This window comes from Meleagris gallopavo, chromosome Z (assembly GCF_905368555.1).
Source record: "Meleagris gallopavo chromosome Z, MGAL_WU_HG_1.1, whole genome shotgun sequence".
In the NCBI taxonomy this organism is placed as follows: Eukaryota; Metazoa; Chordata; class Aves; order Galliformes; family Phasianidae; genus Meleagris; species Meleagris gallopavo.
In genome coordinates this window covers 9,799,735-9,818,176 of record NC_139435.1, presented here as the reverse complement: position 1 = coordinate 9,818,176, position 18,442 = coordinate 9,799,735, and the positions used below count along the sequence as shown (strand labels likewise).

Sequence of the window (18,442 nt, the reverse complement as noted above, 5' to 3'; positions counted from 1 at the left end):
GCAGGTTGCGTTGTGCTTTGTGTGGGACAGTCGGTCGGCTGCCTTGTTGGAAGGGTCGGGCGCTGAAGGTGACCTTTTATTCCCTTGCTGAAAAGAGCAGTTGGTGCCCTCAAGTGGCAAATCGCAGGAGAGCGGATTCGGCCGTAGAAGCCGCTGCGGGTGCTGCCCCGGGTGGAGTGTCGGGGCTGGTGGGTGCTGCAGCACATGGCCTTTCTAACTGTGCAGTTTTTCCTTGCAGGCACAGTGGCTGTGGTGGGAAGAAGACATCATTCCTGGTGGAGCGGAGATCCTGACGGCGAGGTGTAGATAGACAGAAAAGTTCTGCACTGCTTCATCCACCAACATCTGTGGCGTGTCTGCAAGAAGCGTCCTGCCTTGGCTGTGCCTGTGATTAGAGAGAGCCCCAACACTGTCCCTGCGAGATCAGATGGGGCCTGCTTTGGGCATCTGTCCCTTCTCCAGCATGGCCCATAGGGGCATAGGGGGCTGCCACAGGCGGCCAAACTGGGAGCTGGAGAGCCAATGAGGGGGTACCCGGAGACGGCAATGCCCATCACGCAGGACAACGCGGGGGTCTTCCTGCCCCTCCTATGGCAATGGCTGCAGAACAGCCAGCGGGAGGGGGCTGAGGGGGCCGAGCAGAAGCTGTGCCATGCAGCCGTCCAAAAGCTGAGTGAGTACATCCAGCTCAACTTCTCAGTGGATGAGAGCAAACTGCAGGCAGGGAGCTGCGGGGCTTCAGATACGGAGATCTGCACTGTCTACCTGGCTCAGGAGATGCGGAAAACAGAGGTTCTGGGTCTGAGCTTTGGGAACATCCCTGCACTGGGAGACTATGGGGAGAAGCGGCGAGGAGGAAAGAAGAGAAAAGGGCATAAGGGGCCGGTGCTTGATGTAGGGTGCATCTGGGTGACGGACTTGAAGAAGAACAGCCCAGCCGGGAAGTGCGGGAGGGTGCGGCTGAAGGACGAAATCCTCTCCCTGAATGGGCAGCTCATGGTTGGCGTGGACGTCACTGGTGCGAGGTAAGGCTGGAGAAGCTGCCTGTAGCGCAGGTCACACTTGGCGCTGATTTGAGACTGAGACCAGAGGTTTTGACCTTTACTTTCCAGCTCCTAGGGGAGCAGTGGACTCCTTCTTAGGAGTCTGCAAAAATCAAGTAACAAAAACGCACCAATAATTAGCCTACATCTCCTAATTGCATGCCCAGTGGAAATGTTTGAGAGGTCGTTGTGTCAAAAGATAGTGCATTGTATGCATCGAAGAGCCTTCACTAAAGAAGGATTCTTTCTGAGTTTGGATAAAACTTTTTTTTTTTTTTTAAGTGAAAACGACTCAGCAGCACTGGATTTTTTTTTTTTTTATGGGTACATCTTATTTTTCTTGAACCATTTGACTGGAGGAAAGATTTTTTGACAGCTAAATGTTGTCTGAGACTTTTTTCAAAGCAAGCGATTTTGTGTTTTCCAGATTGAAACAACTTCATTTTAATAAATTCCCTTTGATTTTATTTCATTTGCTCGCTTTTGCTGTCTCCTGTCCCAGAAAATCTGCAGCCTTCAGGAGTTCAAATAAAATATGAAGGTTCTTGCAATGATACAGATTATTCCTTCTTTTTTACCTTTCAATTTCTTCATGCTGTAAAATCAGTTGTGGACCATCTTTTCTCTTTGTGGGCTGCTAGATTCACTGACAGTGACAAGACTCATTCGTTATTTATCTACTGCTTCAGTTGTCAGGCTTGCAAAGCCACAACAGCCTTAGCAACGCTTCCAAGTGAAAACCCTGCAAAATGCACAGCCTTTGCTCCCAATGGACAGTGAGCTTCCTACAGCTCTGCAAGTGGGTCTGTGGCTGTGACTCAGGCCGGCCGTTGCGCCTGGTCCTGCCATATGGCAGAATAGAAGCAATGATCTCTTCATTTATGAGTGCTCAGAAGGTGAATTGGATTTGCAGATGTGATAACAGTCCTCTGTAAGTCTGAGCCTGCAATTCAGTGAATTTATTAAGATTGGCATTGTGACTGCAAACGAGCTGATCGCTCGCACTCCCAGATTTGTAAGATTTTGTGGCAAGAAGTAGTTAGTATGCTGCTTCCCCTTTGCCAGATGTCTCTGTTCCTAAAATGCAAAGGAATTGTCTGCAGAGGCCAGCAATAATGTTGTCTTGTTAATGCAAGAAGAGAGACAATGCCCAATGGAGTGCAAAGTGTTTAGATATCTGTTCTTATTATGCTATCCCTCAAGGCTTTATTTGGGGTTTGTTCCTTTCTGAAAATTCTGTTATTAAACCAGCAAGATATGGCTGTTGCTAATGAGAACCATGTGCTCCATTTTCCCTAGCTGATATTTTTTTGCCATTATGAAAACAGACTTCCTACTTTTTCGTGATATGGGCCTGCACCATTGTTCTTATGATCCCATTTTAGAGTCTTCCATGCCCAATTTAGGCCAAAATTAGGGTATTTCTTGATTTGTTTTCAGCATCTAAAGCACCCACATTCAATTTAGTCAACTGCTCATTTACAGAGGTACTGTTGACAGATAACTGTTTGAGACCTTGAGGATGCTCTTGGTTCGGAGAGTTTGATTTTACTTCTCCAGGAGTGGGCTAATAGCTTCAATAGCATGTTTCATCTTGTTCCTCCGGTCTGCTCCAGAATGCTTTTAGAGTTTCTCCATTGAGGGACTCACAGACAACTCTGCATTAGTTCGTAATTAGTAACATCAGCTTGTTTTTCAGAAAGTGTGTTTTGAAGCAGCAGCTGTCCTAAAGTACTCCTCAATTACTGCTGTCGTGGAAGCTTTTCCATGCGGTTCTTCAAGCTGCCAGGGCAGAACTTCATGGAGATACCTGGAGTCTTCCTGGCTCAGTTTTGTCTGCCTAATCACTCCCTAAATGGATGAAAAACTCTTCCAGGTTGAGATGAAAGTATATGAGTGTTGTGATTTGCAGTGTGGTACACTTCACGTAGCTTCTGTGTGGTCAGCAAAGTTAAAACCGTGTTCACTGAAATTGCAGAGGGTCTCACAGCTCTTCCTCTTCCATGGGAATTGAGCAGGAATGTGAGCAGGGCTGGCAGAAATATAAGTATGTACACTGTCTTTGGGTCTTCCAGCTCCATCCTGCCATGTGCCAAAGGGCTAAGCCAGTGTGCTGGACAGTGGGAGAGGAGAGATAGGGGTGTGTTTTCCCTTCTTGCTGACCATCCAGGGGATGCAGTCATTCTCTAGAGGATGCGGAAAAGATGAAGGGAGCTGCAGCTGACTGGGAGCCTTGGACAGATTGGCTTAAAAAATCCCCCAAAACTAATGTGTATATAATTTTCTGCATTCCATCAACTTGAACTTTAGAATTAAACTATTTTTTTCCTCTTCTACAATCAATAATTGCTTTGCACTACAGCTAGCCTCCCTTCTACAGTTGCTGCAGAGGGAAGGCGCAAACTGTTCCTGGTGTGGGGCTCTTTCAGCACTGCCTGGGGCAGGTCCTGTGTCTGCAGTCCTTGGTTCCTGAAGCAGTGACAGGGTCAGGCACTGTGCAGCAGAGCAGTGTGAAGTGCCTCGTAGGGCACCTCTCATCTGTCACCCTCAGCTTGGGAAGTCAAATCTGGTTTGACTTTTTAAAAGAACTATAATTTATTTAAATTCCAACTGATTGACGTGAAAACAGCACAAACAAGTTGATAATTGCTGAGCTTGTTTCTTTTTATTTTGTCTATTTTCACTTAAGGAAACACTGTGCAGTAATATAATTATCAAAGGTCTTTTCTTAACAGGGTATTATTATATTAGAAAGGAATAGTGTAGGTGGTGTGTTTTTGTTGTTAGAGACTGAGGGAAAATTATTCTTCTCTTAGGAGTTAGCAAATTGTGTCTATCAGATGCAATTGCAAGGAAATTAGCTGTATTGAAGTACTGAATAAAGGTTAGTCAAAATCTTGTGTATCTTCTGTCTACAGAGCTGTATCTCCAAAACACGTGGGTTATTTTTCCCCAGACAACAATTTCCTAAGTATTTTTGGAACTACTCCTCTCATTTTAGGCAATCACTCATTCACTGGAGGGAGGCTGTTCATATTCCTCCAGATGACAGATGAATCCTTCCTTTCTTGAGCATGGCTGAATGGGCCTTCATTGAGGAAGTCCAGGGAGGACTGCAAAAGAATTATTTTGTCATGAATATCATTCACTTTGAAATATTTGGTTATGACTCTCATCAAGTACAGTTGCAATGCTTGGACAGGACTATTATGTACATCTAATCTTTAAAATCACTGCTTCTTAGATTTCCAAATTCCAGCTGTTTTTGAAAGAAATCAAAATAAGATACATTCCAGCCAATGACAATTTGTGGTAGAAGCAGGAGATATGATTTTTATTTTGTCATTGAGAAAACCCAACCAGTGCTTCAAACTATCACGTTCCCCATCTCCAGAAATGGCCAAACATTGCCGTGTGTGGAAATACAGTCAGATAAGTGTCTGCCTTCTTACTTCACAATCTGGAGTAGCTTCTAGAAAATGAACAGATAAATGTTTTGACAGCCATAACTTTGTGTGGCTTTTTCGTAGTCTCTCCTCCTCAGTGTCCTCGGGGACTTGCACAGACTCCTCCCTAGCATGAGATATGGCATGCCGAATGTCAGGGGAAATCAGTTTATATCTGAAGATGCTGAGAAAGATTTTCAGAAATCAGACATGCAGCAGAATAGAGAATGAGCTTTAAAGTGTCTGCGCTGAGGGCAAAGCTTTGACCTTACCTAAGTTAGAGTTTTTCAGCAGAGGTCTCTCCAGAGGGCATGCTGCTTCTATATGTCACATCTGTGTGCTCCACAACAACTGGGAGTATGAAGGCAATGTCCTGGTCCTCCTAACAGGTCAGTGCTGTTCTCAGTAGATGCACAATACGCAGACATCCTAAACACAGTCCCATTTCTCTGTGTTAGCAAAATGTGATTCTGAGCTTCTAACCAAATTACAGGTGTCAAAATGGACAAAGCACTTTGTGCTGCTGGCCTGCAGCAGTCAATGACAGTAATGGGCTGTACGCACTTGGATGAAACATTGGGTTGTCTATCAAAACAGTCTTTGCTGGTGCTGGAAATGAAATGGGCAGGCCCTGCTGTATTCAAAGCCAAATTCAGCTTGAAAAGAGGTCTTCAGGAGAGTGCTCTTCTTTGTCCTCTTGCTGGGCGCTGTGGGTACAAGGAGATGAAGAGAGAATGGGAGTGGAGAATGGGAACCTTTGTTGCATCTGAGCAGGACTTCTCAAAAATTTGATGCTGTACCCTGAAAAGTGATATTTCAGTTCACTTTTTATTGGACTCCTCCTTTCCCCAGAGTTTGAACTGAAAGACTTTTCTATCATAACCTGCTTTATGCTTGTCCTCACAACAATTTTCCTTGTCAGTATGAAAAACTCCCTGACTGCAGTCACTCTTTGTTATCAAAGTGCAGAACTCCAATTTCACATTTTCTATGGGGAGCTGCTTCCAGCTGTGCTATGGTGAGGTGCTGCTGCTGCAGCACTCACTGTATCCACTTCGGGAGCCATGGTTGTCATTGGAGCATCTGCAGAATTTTGCAGCACCATGTTACTCAGTGTGGTGCTCAGATCACTGCCAGATGCTCTGGCTGGTATGTGGGGATGGTGAACAAGGTTTAGTTTAAATGATGCCCTGTGGGCCGTAGTGATTTCCTCCTGATTTGATGTGTGGTGAGACAAACCATGCCCTGGGCTGTGCTCCCTCTTCTCATCAGCTGTGGCCCTCGGGAAGCTTTTGGCAATAAATCCATTCTTAGGTAGGGTCAGGAGTTTGGGCATATGAAAGCATGAAATATGAAGGAAGAGGAATTTTTTAGGTTTTTCTGCCTGTGATATTTTTCTCTGGAAGTTATTGTGGATTTACGTGCTGCTCAGCAGAGCAGTCTCCTTTATACATCCGTCTTCTCAGGAGAAATTATCGCAAGAAAATTTCTCTGGTCATCACAGAATGCTTTCTGTCACCACCCTCCCACCCCCTGGGCATGTCAGATTGCATGGATCAATTGCCCTGTTTTGCTTTGTTTCCTCACCTCATTCCCAAAACAAAAGTGCTGCCAACACAAAGTACTGCTCAGTGTAAACAGCTGTACTACCTGGTGTTAGTAAGGCCTTCTCCTGGTTATGTTCATAAGAAAATACTTTTGTTTTAATAGAAAAACAAATGGAAATGTATCCTGGCCCTTTGCCCTTGGCCAGGGGGCAAACATTTGTGTGGGAGCTCCTTGTTAAAATATTAACAGCACTGACTACACAGAGAAAAACAAGTGCAGTGGTCCTGGAGAGCACAGCCTCCAAATGCAATCTCGGCGAATAGATTTATCATAACTGACCTAAAAAATGCCCCCAATCTATTGTGGGGTTGAATTTGTTTCCTTTATTTTTTATTTTTATCATATTAACAATTTTCATGCTGCAAAGTGATGGATTGGGGCACAGAGGCTGGGACCTGGGGCTCATTGTCAGGGGCACGGATAGGCAGTGTAGGCTGATGTGCCCTCTGAACCTGAGAATGGAAAATCAGCAGCACACAGGGCTCTTGGCTGGAGGGTTTCTCCTCCTGTTGAGCTACTGTGAGCAGGGAGATGGTGAATGTGTTTGCTCAACCTGTGCAAGATGGGAAGAAACCTGTAATTTTGGTTCTCAGGAGCCTTGCTGAGCTGTGAAAGCCTTGTATGTTAGAGGATGGAGCCATCTCTGAGGCATGGCTGCTGTGTTTTGTTCTGATACCGAATACTAACCACCTCTCTTAAAATATGACACGACTAAGAAACAAAGAAAGAGATGTTGTTCTTCCCTTCCTTTAAGTCTTCAAGAAAGACAGTTATGGGCAGACTTAGCCACACATGTTGAGAAACAAATTGCTGTGCAGAAGTGAGCTTTATCCTAAATCCTCTCTCAAGAGCAAGAGACTTAAGCAGAAGGTCACTAATCCCCAGGCTCAACAGAGATCGTTTAGCTCGTTTGTCATCTTTGCTGTGTTAATCTTTGTGTGGGTTCGCCCTGCTTCCCTTCCAACCCTCTGGTTCCTGTCTCTCTCAACCTCTCCACAATGACTCCAGCCTCTGTGGAGTAGTGGACCTTCCCTCTTGTAGGGATGTTCTTCTGCAGCATACCAACACTACAACCTCCTCAACAGACTTTCCAAACCCTTCTACTTTGCATCATATTTGCCTTTTCCCTCAGCTCGGTTTTAGCTAGCAATCCTAAAAGATGATGGTGAGACTGGTTTAAATAGCTCCTGTCCTACATATGTTCATGTGTTTACTCCACAGTTTTGGGAGTCTTCTACACACTGCTGCCACTGAAAACAGATCTCACCTAATTCTGTAGGAACTGCAATACAGAGGGAATATGCGAAGAATTAGGCATCTGCATCCCCAGGGCCGTCTGCAGCAAATGCTCCCCAGCTGCTGCTCTCCACACTTTGTTTTAAGAGGGTTTGCATTGGGCTTGAAAATTCTCACAGAAAGGTTGGTGGCGTTGCATTAGAAGGTGGGAAAGCCTCAGAGATGACAGAATGGGTTGTCTTAAGTGTTTTGGGAGGATATTTTTGTTTTGTTTCAATGAGCTACGAAACCTCTGCTTAGAAGGCCGTACCTTGTTGCCAAGTGTAGGACTGTGCATGTCCTTTTAATTTGATGTTCTGGCCATGCCATAATTACAAGAGCAGAAGATCACTGCTTGGGACAGAGCTCTGTTCTCCCAACTGATCTGCCGTGGGAACAGGCTCCTTGTGTTCCTGTCATTTGTCCCTGACACCATAGTGAGAACAAGAGCCCTTTTCCATCTTGAGTGGGCTTCCAGTCCTGCATGCAGCAGGCACCTTATGCTCTGAAGTATTGAAACAGTCAGGAAGCAGCAGAAGTCACTAACTGGCGAACTGCTGTAGTGCACAAAACAAGGTCACTTTTCTCCACCACCCAGGCGGGGAGCAGGTGAGGCCTTCAGCCACAGAAGGATAATTTCACAGCCTCCTCAGCAGCGCATTTGCTGGCACAGTACAGTGCTTCAGTCATCAATAATTAAAAAGATAGATGTTCAAAAACATGAGCAAGAAACATTCTGTGCCCATTATTCTTGCTCTTCTTATAATGCTCGTGCCCTTACACACCAATTTGCAATGTGCAGTCAGTCATTCACAGTGTCTCTTTGAATCTGTAAATGTGAACTGTTCTTCATATTCTGGAAGTCCACAATTTTGCAAATAGCAGGCTGTGTTCTGGAGAATGATGTCCATGAAGCTGACTGTTGTCCTCTTCCACCCATAGTGAGTGTTGTTCCATAAACCCTGGAAGGGCACATCTTCTCCACTGTTCACTGAAAGATATCTCATGGCACTGGAGTAAGAGGAGCAGCACTCTTGTTCTCAGAAGATTTTCAGTCTGCAAGGAGGATGCAGTCCTGTCTTGCCAATGTCATGTACCTTTGGGTGTGACAGTTGCGATCCCACTGGGTGCACTAGGGCTGAGCTGTGACCCTTCAGAGCTAGGAGCAAGAACAGTGGTTGGCAGCTGAAAACCCACAGCTTTAATCCCATCTCACTGGGAATCAGGCCTGACTGGGCATGGAGAGGAGCAGGGACGACTGAAGGATGATGAACAGGACATGGTTCCACAAGCAGAGGCTGTGCTCAGCATCAATGGGAGCCTGTCATCTGTGGGCACAAATGAGAGAACAGGTATAGGAGATACAGGTAGGACTGGAAGACAGGTGGGTATGCAACGCCAGGGACAGCTGCTGCCATGAATGGCTTTTGTCTGTTCTTTTTTTTTTTTCCTCCTGTAGAAAACTTATTGCTCTTCTTATCTGATGTGACACTTGCCTCCAGGCACAGACCAATATTTCATGCTCCTTGAAACTTATTTTTCTGTCTCCTTCCTATTAGATGTAGGCTAAGATGGGAAGGCTATAAGTTGCAGGCTCTGTAGCATCACACATCGTTCTTGTGGCTTTCTCTGGATGAAATGTGTGATGCTCAGAAAGATTGCCCAAGCCTCCAAAGGCATTTTAACAGACTGGTACCAGTAAAAAGATAAGCTGGTAGGTGTGACAGGGAGTGTTTGCACTGTGACAAGGTTTGGGGCATATCTAGAAGATCAATTTGTACCTATGGAGACAGGAGAGAAGTAGAGGAAATGTGCTAGCAGAAGACGTCACATTAAAGCATCCAAGACTCAGGAGGGCTAGCCAGGATGATGACTTCAGTAAGACTATGTGTGAGAAGTGAGGTGGAATGCAAGTTTGGGCTTTTTCAAAATGCATTAAATTTTTGAAATCTGACCAAAGGAGACTTGTTTCCTGTGATGACTAAGACTTTCCTTTATTGCTTAGAGTGATGCTGAAGTCTCTTATTTTTTCTTTTTTGTTTGTTTTTGTTTTTTGTTTTTCCATTTTTCCTTCGCAAAATTAAGAGTTGATAAATAGAGTAATGATTTTGACTATGTTTTCCTGGTCCGTTACTTTGTCATTGGATTGGTTCAGACCAGCAGAGTAACTCTTTGAGGGAACAAAAGGCAACAGTGTCCTTCTTCTCATCCTCCTATGCATCGACTTGCTGCAATTTGTGCCATGATAACTGAGAAATTACTAAGTGCTGCAGAATTTCTGTAGTCTGCCTGGCCTATTTTTGTTCTGATATTGAAGGAATAAGCAGAAATGCTTTGAAATCAGTAAATTTTGTGGTACTGTTTAAACACTGAAGCCAGATGGGAAATATAAGCAAGCAATTGGGAATTCCCCCTCAAAAGCTCATTGAAAACAGAGTCAAACCAGGGTGTGAAGTTCTCACTGAAGATGATTTCTAACACACTAGTTATTCTGTCAAAAACTGTGCTTCCTATTTTCACCTGTAAAAAAGTGCTGCTAAAAAGTAGATTTTTCTCGGTTTCCTCTAGAGGGCAATGTCATATAAATATTTTAAGCATTTTTTGGGTTGTGTCAACCAGGAATTTAGCTTGCCATATCTAAGAATTCACAAGGCAGCAGTGAAAAATGCTTCTCCACATACTTTTTAGAATGTGTCTATCGGATGTATATATAGGCAATAATAATCACTGTACTGAACTGAAAGTTCAGTAGCTAATCCCTTTAAGGAACACAGAAATATGTTTGCATTTTGGGCAGATGTGCCTGTGCTGGAATGCAGAGAAGGAGCTACACATGAAGATCTGTCTCTTTTCTTTTACTTGTGCAGTTTCAGCAATCCTTAAAAACTACTCCTTATTTAAACTCCTGTAAAAGAGATTGTAATCCAGTCCATTGAGAGTGATGTGACCATTTGCTGTAGTTTACATTGGTAGTTGGAACAGAGGGTAGGTGGTAGGACAGAGGTGCAGAGAATAAATATAAATACCAGATCAGCATGATTCATGCAGCCTAGGGAACAGAAGGATTTTGTGTTACCACTTATTTCCACAAGAATTTGGATATTGCCAATTCATTAATTATATTAATTGATTGAGGCATGTTATCAACAGCCCGTTTTTGGAGCAAGTCGTCCCTATGAACAACTGCTGGAAATTAGTATGAGTCAAGGATGGTCACACTGGCTCTTAGTACTCGATCTTAAAGGATAACTGTCTCCTATTTTCAGTCACTGTAGTGTAGAATGACAGCGAATCTGGATAAAGGCTGTTTTGTTTTTCTTAAAGCTCAGATGTGTGATTTGGAACGTGCTATAATAGGCACAGATTTCTGTTGCCTCTTGCTATCTTAACACTCCCTCCCAAACCAACACTACTAAGAGGGAAATTTGCTCTTGACTTCTGAACGTGAAAATGACTTTTGGGAAATCCTTTTAGAATTAGTGTCCTTTCTCCTCTTCATGGTGACTAGACGTCTGGAGTGTCAGCATGTCAGCATAATGGCCTTATTGGATTAATTTGCAAATCCCATATGTTTACTGAATTTATGGGTTGACATCCTTTGTTAAATACCTATTCCAAAAAAGTAACTGGCGATCTGCAGTTGCCAAATCCTCTAAATGAATAAACCTGTTTGTTTGTTTTTCCCCAAACAGGAAAAGCAATTAATTCAAGTAAAACACTCATTCCCAAAAGTGCTCTATTTGGAAACAAGAAATTGTGAATAAAAAAAGCAGTGCTTGCATTGACTTCAAAGCCAGCAGTCATTAGGCAGCAAAGTAGGATTTTTCTCTCTACTTTTGAGTTATAGGAGTTCTAAGAAAATATGAGAACACAGCTCTTCTGTAGCATTTATGAGTGAAATAGGTGAGAATGGCTTTTTTCAATTACTACTGCTGTCCAAGCACACCTTTCAAATGGTTCAGATCTTTTGTAAAACAGAAATTTGGTAAGAATGATATCTTATATCATTATATATTTTCTTATATTTTATATGATATCTTATATATATTTTTGTTATATTTGAGTTGCAGGGAGAAGGGAAGGATATAAGCCCATTTTAAAAAGAAGTCAGTGGTAATTAAATATTCCTAGTTTCATTTCTCAAGATCGATGGACTGGATTAATACCTTTGGGCTTGGCCTGTGTATTCAGCAGCACTTTGGTGCAAGGCTCATGTTTGCATCACACTGACTGGAAGAATCTGGCACTTTAATGCTCAATCTCAGGGATTAATCGCTGCCTTCAGATGGCAGTAGCTATATTTGGGGCTGTAGGTGTGCAGAGAGATTGGATTGCTCTGAGCTGGGATATCCCTGGGATAAAAGTACCTGCGTAGCCTTGAAAATGTCATCCTTGCATGGCTGCAGGTACCAAACACACTGATAAGGGTTCATAACTTCATCTCCTCCTGTCTCACTTTCTGCAGCATGATCTGAAGAGTGGCTTTATTGCACAGAAAAACAATCTCTGACAATAATGTAACACTGTGGGACTCAGTAAAATTGCTTCAAGTTTGTCTCTGTGGAAACAGAAACTCTGCTTTCCGAACTTCTTCCTGCTACTCAACATCTGACCCAGGAATCTGCGATATGCTTTTAAATCATTGGTTCAATTCAGAAAATGAGGGATATATACAACAGAAGATGATTTAGTAAATTAGCCAGTTTCATCAGGTTAAACTGTGTGGTTAAAATAATTCAGGTTTGAATAATTTCACGCAGAGGGTGGTGATGCACTGGAACAGGTTGCCCGAGGAGGCTGTGGATGCTCCATCCTTGGAGGCATTCAAGGCCAGGCTGGATGTGGCTCTGGGCAGCCTGGTCTGGTGGTTGGCGACCCTGTACACAGTAGGGGGGTTGAAACTCGATGATGTTTGTGGTCCTTTTCAACCCAGGCCATTCTATGATTCTATGAATTTGTCAGTTATGCTTTGGAAAAAGAAAAACAATGGTTAAAAAAGTGTGCAGATGCCAGATAGATCAGAAGCTAATGTCTGGCATGTGGAATTCAAAGTCAACAAAGGTTTATTCAAGTCTTTGCTTTTAAATGGACTCTGTTTTAAATAGTGTATGAGAAAATCAGAATCCTGGTGCTTTATTAGACTTTTTTGTGACTCAGATGCTTTCCCTGGTGACCCAAGAATCAAATCATAAACTGTAGAAATGAGTTTAAGGGGCATCATCATCATAAAAAAGTCATGCAAGTTAGTACAGCAGTAAACATCTGTCTTGAGAGAGGTGGATTGCAGAAGAGCTCCGAAAACAAAAGAGATAAAAAGACCAGAGGGTAGACTTAGAAATTCATTAATTCTGGCTGGCTGAATAGTAATCAAAAGTGTTTTGTCTACTATGTAATTAAATTAGATACCTATGTCTGTTAGAACAGTTCAGTCAGCTCTGATAACTAAGGAAACTAATCCCATGTCCTGGTGTCAGCTCCTGTACTCCTCTCCCCAGGGATTTTCCAGCCTTGAGGATATGTTAATGATTGTGTCATTAATAGTGTTAAAAAACAGGAGGAGGTATATTCTTCCTTTTTATATAACCTTCAACACACTTGGGACCACTGGCCTTGTACTACATTTGAGCAGTTGCACTACTCATAATGAAACCAAGTCAGGATCTCCTTTAGATTAGAAAAATGCCACATCCTTTGTACTACACCGAATGCAAAACTGATGTAAGAATCCAGCACACATCCAGTGTAAACCCAGCACGTAACTCAAAGTAAATCCAGCATGTACCCACTGTAAATCCATCATGTAACCAATATAACCAGCACAAATTTCAGACAAAGTTCTGCTCCTTTTGGAGTGGCATTTGCTTCTTGCTTGTAGGTTATGTTTCTGTCTGTGGTGAGCCCATGCTCACTTTACATTCCATTTCTCATCTGGATGTTTCTGTTTTAAATCATCTACTTGTAATTTATGCTTGAATTAAACCTTGTGTGACTTAAAGCTATGCATCAAACTGCTGTCAAGGCCTTGCAGCCTAATGAATATCACGTGTGGGTTGAAGAACTGTTGGTGTCCCGGTCAAACCTTCTCTCCCTGCTGTGAACAAGTCACAGCTCGGTGACAGGGTGGTGATGACCTCAGCTTGCTTTCTGCAGGTGCTTGAGTTCTCTGGGGAAAAAGCAGTTTATTAACTGCTGTGTTTTACTGTGGAGTGTTTCCTTCCAGGTACCTGCCCTGCTGGAGGGTTATAGAATAAGTAAAATTCTTGGAAGTATCTGTTTCTTCAGACATATGCTTGAGCAATATAAACAAGCCCTACCTTATGAGATACCTGGCAGGCTAGGAACTTAGGTGTTATTCAGACTTCCTGAGTGACTCCGTGAAGCATCAGCATAAACAAGTGAGGCCTATTTACCTGAAGGATTTTGCTGGAATAATGAGAGAGTGGAAAAACTGAACTCCTGTTGTTCCAAGGCCTCTAAGCCAAAACGCCATTGTTTTGTGTGCTGAGTACAGGTTTTGAGAAAAATCTTGTTTCTGTTGTGGTGCTCCAGCCAGTGCACAGCTGAGGTTTGATTTCCAGATACGATATTTGAGGTTCAATGGGAAGTGAGAAGCTCCAAGGCCAAGCCTACCTGAGCTTTCTGCTTGGAGTGAGTGCTCCTCAACAAGAGGTTATGTAGTTTTATGAAACTTCCTGTATCCTCCCCTCACCAGGTTATCTTTTAGAGCAGAAACAGTGCAAACGCCCAGCAGGGTGGCTCCACGAGTGGACCTATAGGAGAAGAAGGAGCCAGTAGGAATTTGGCAGAATGTGACAAAACAATTTCTTGTTCAATGCAGTTTTCATTATGTTGAGAACGTCCTTGCAAGTTAAAACAGGGTCCTTGGGAAACAACTGAGCTGAGAAGGAAGTACTATTGATATCAAGATAAGCATGCAAGAAGGAGAAAAATAGAATTAAATATAGCTGTGTAATGAAACTCACAGTTGCGTGTTGATGTAGTGAGGCAGTCTGGCAGCACTGGAGACATTCCACTGCTCTGACCTGCAGCATCCTTCCTCTTGTGCTCATTTCACCTAAGTCCACTTATCTCACAATCTGCAGTTCTGCAGCCCACAGGTCCTTGTTGTGGTGTGGGAGTTCCAGGCATGGACATGAGCGGAGATTTGTGCTGCTGTTCCTGTTGTACCTACTGAATTCTTTTCCTGGGGTTTGATGGGAACCTGTTCTGAGGACTAAGATCACGAAGAAAATGGGATGAAAAAGCAAATGTACTGTAAAGGCTGAGGGTTTCAATCTCAGTCACTTTTTGCCACCTGCTCCTCCTTCAGCCTTCAGCAAATTAACCTGAAAGTTGCACCCTGGAGAAATTGCTTCATTTAAATTTTAAACTTAGCATTTGTTTCTGTAGATTAAACCCAGTTTGTGAAATAGAAGTACGCCCTCTGCTTGCACAGAATGGTCAGAAGGCTTCTGGAGCAAAATCCTTTCTAAATCTCATGTATGTTTTAAGGAAGACTCTTGAAACATTAATAAGTGGTGGGTGAATGGCACATTCAGACATGCGCTAGGAAGTATGTGAAGATAAAGTGTGTGATGGCTGGTGATGTTTAAAAAGCAAACAAGATGTGGGCTTCCACTTTGGATATCACAAAATATAGAGCTTACTGCATTAATGGAAATTATTCTAGTGTAAAATGAAAGCCACTTTTGGAACAGTCTATGGTCCTGGTTTTAGGAACTGGGAAAAGTAATATAAAATGCCTCCAGAGTGAGATACGAGCTGCTGGAGGGGGCAGCCTCTGTTGTATCCTACATTGGTTTGTAGAAGAGGAGAAGGGAGTAATGTTGCTTTGATAGGAAATCCTAATGAACAGGAACAGTCTGTTTACAAATGGGGAGTTAACTCCTGAGCAGAGAGCTCCTGCAACCAAGCCTGCTACTTGAGCCCCACTATCTGGATGCAGACAGGGAAAGCAGTGCCAAAACACCCATGTTGGGTGTTTTCAGAGAGGCAACATACTCCCTTGGCTGCTCTGCAGATGTGCCATGCCAGAGCTTGCATTGCTTCTGCGGGGGTGTTTTTTAGTGCCCGTGTGCTCCTAGCAGCCAACCTCTTGCCCTTCCCTCTCTCGTCTTTCCTCTTATCTCTCTCATGATTTTTCTAGGATGTATTACAGGATCATGAGTGGTCTTGTTCCCATTTCTTGTCCTGTCACTTCCAACACTGCCAGGGAGAGAACCTGGAGCTGCCATCCTGGAGCAGGCTGCCTTCAGCATCACCAGATCCTTGGTGTTCTGTTGGCCATATCTCCACCATGGGAATGCAAGTATGAGGCCGAATGTGCAAAGCCCACCCAACCCCAGGCAGCACCTTGCTGTCTCTAGTTAGCTGCTGGCAGGCTTTAAGCACATTTTTCACCTATCTGGCAATCTTTTGGGTTTCTAATGAGATGTACATCGTGTACTGTGTGCACAGAGTCTTGCTGAAGGGTTCAGGTTGCGAAGAACGCAAACCCTGTTGACTGGTGTTTTCCCCAATGCTGCTGAGCACCCTGTGTCACATTTTGCACTCATCAGAGCTTAGCGGAGTCAAAAATAATCTTCTTGTCAGAATATTTCTTGGGAGTGAAAATGTCCTTAGGATACTTTGTGAAATGCTAACCTTTGGACCAAACTTGGTAAGAAAAAAACAGAACAGTCTCAGACTCTGTGATAAAAGTTTGTGTTAGTTGTGTAATAAGGGAGAAAGGTTAAGAGCAAACTGGCATCACCTTTGGGAGGGAAAAGAATGGAATTTAAATAGAGATCTAAGGGTGAGTACATAATTTGAGATATATCATTGTGAAATATTTTTCTTTTGATGCCTGAAAGATTATCTGGGAGAAGATGTCTGGCTCTGTGCAGCGAGTGGAGGTCTTGCTTTTCAAAGTCGACTTTGAATTCAAGGGAGGGTAGAACCTGGCCTTTCTCTTTTTCTGTTCTGAAGGGGTAATGTCAATTCTAAACTTGGCCCTCAAGTTATCTTTGCTAAAAACAAGCATAGATAAGTGTTTCCATCCCGGAAAACAAAATTGCAGATTGCTTTGATCAAATACACATTGTATGTAGAGTCCAAACGTGGGCCATGCCCTATAAACAAGAGAATGTATTACGTGAACAGAAGTAAGAATTAAACAGAGGGCACTGCTAAGAGCAGTGCAAATGGTAAATAAGGGTTGAGAGATGAAAGACAGCTCAGTGACTCTTGTCACTTAATAACTGTGGCAGATGTTAGAAGTAGCAGGTAGGCAAATGGGTTTAACTGTGTGATTTCTGCATTGCCATTTTCCCTTCTCTTTCAGTGGTACCATTAGGCCTTCCTGTTTTATACTTCAGTTGCTGCTTTGTGTTTTGAAGATTGAAGCAGCATAGTCATTTATCTCTTCTATTGTGCACTAATTGATAGGAGTATTACTCTGTTGTGAAGTCCATACCTGAGTCAGAGAAGAGCCTATGTAAGAAGGTTTTATCCCCTGTAGATTTGTAGTAACTTCTAAATAAATTATATGACCACATAAAGAAGTAAATAAAAATGACTTCAGAGCAGTAATATATGGATACTTTGCCTCACACGTGGGATTTTTACGAAACATCCTGTTAAAGTGGGGAATTTTTTCATATATAATTGACTTTTTAAATGATCAACCTATAAATACACTGCAGGTGCATGAAGTCAGCTCTAACAGTCTCCGAACACTACAAAGGTTCGTGAAGAGCTAGCTCTCTGTCCATATATCTCTTCCTCTGGTTGATGGAGATGCTCAGGACCTCCTGAACACTTTGCTGTGCAGTGTACTCTAGGGAGTGAACTTGCATTAGCGAAGGGTGGACTAGGGGACCTGCAGAGGTCCCTTCCAGCCCCTACCATTCTGTGATTTGGAAGACGTATTCTAGGAGAGAGCCTGAGGGCAGCAGTGAGAGTGCTCTGTGAATGCGGCCTCATCCTCCAATGAAACATTCCAGCAAACTGAAACAAACAGCCTAGCAGAGAGATTTTCCATAAAATTTCTGTTATGAAGTCCAGTGAACTTTCATATTTTCAATATTAATTAGCTTTAATATAGCAAGTTACAGTGTAAGCTCTCTGGGACAAGAGCAGTATATCCATATTTGCCTTACAAATTAAGGCTGTATTTTGAGTGCTACAAAAATAATAACTGTAAATAAATTGATTTATTAGTAACATTGTGATGTTAGATTTTCCAACAGTTTTCAATTCTATTTCTTACAATTTTCTTTTCATATTTTGCCTGAGAAACCAGTCCTTCTATCATAGGAGAAAACACCTCTGTTATAGTCTGTGTAACTGAGGAGTACAACTGGAGAACTTCTTGGCTCACAGGGACAAGACTTCAGATCTCCCAAAGAAATGACTGGAAAACATCTCATTTCCTACTGTTTGTATGGTGGGAGGAATAAGTGAGTGTTTAGTAGCATAGCTCTTGCAAGGGCCTATCTGCAATTTGCATTTAGAAACCCACCGCAGATTAAGCTCTCTGGCATTTTCAACCCAACCTGAAGCTGATTGGAATTCTTTTGGTCATTGGCATTTTTTTCTGAAGACCCCACAAACTAGTGGTTTTGCAGCCAGCAGGAATGAATGAGAGTGGAACTCCTCCAAGAGCCCTGGGAGAGGCTGGCACTTAGCTCTCAAGAGCTGTTTATAGTAATTGTGTGTCAGAGCTATTAAACTTACATTTTTGGGGGGGCTTTAAGGGGCTTTTGTTGTTCTCATGTGCAAACACTATGGGAAAAGTTTTCTCTGTGGCATTCATCACGTAGTTAACAACGTGTGGTGCAGAAATGTTTTTTTTTAAGCTGGTGTTTGCAGAGACTCGGGGAGCTCAGTGCCTGGACGTATAGAGCCGACCTAGCAAAGCACGGAGGTCAGCAGAGTGATTTTTATATTTACACTGGCATAGCTGGGAGCAGAATGTGGCCTTTGCAGTTCTTGTCTTGCTGGTCTTCTATTCAGTTTTAACCCTCTTTTGTGTCTTTTTTTGTGGTTTCTGGCTGAATTCTGAAATTT

The 18,442-nt window shown here is 43.0% G+C and overlaps 1 protein-coding gene across 3 annotated transcripts in view; it reads left to right on the top strand.

Moving 5' to 3' along the window:
* Positions 1-18,442, top strand: part of PDZD2 (PDZ domain containing 2) — a 195,799-nt gene that overhangs the window by 59,088 nt on the left and 118,269 nt on the right. For all 3 annotated transcript variants that reach the window (XM_085213140.1, XM_085213139.1, XM_085213138.1), the window contains exon 2: positions 239-1,025. In XM_085213140.1, the coding sequence (XP_085069266.1) occupies positions 523-1,025 (503 nt within the window). In that variant the 5' untranslated portion in view covers positions 239-522. The remainder of the gene's footprint in view (positions 1-238; positions 1,026-18,442) is intronic.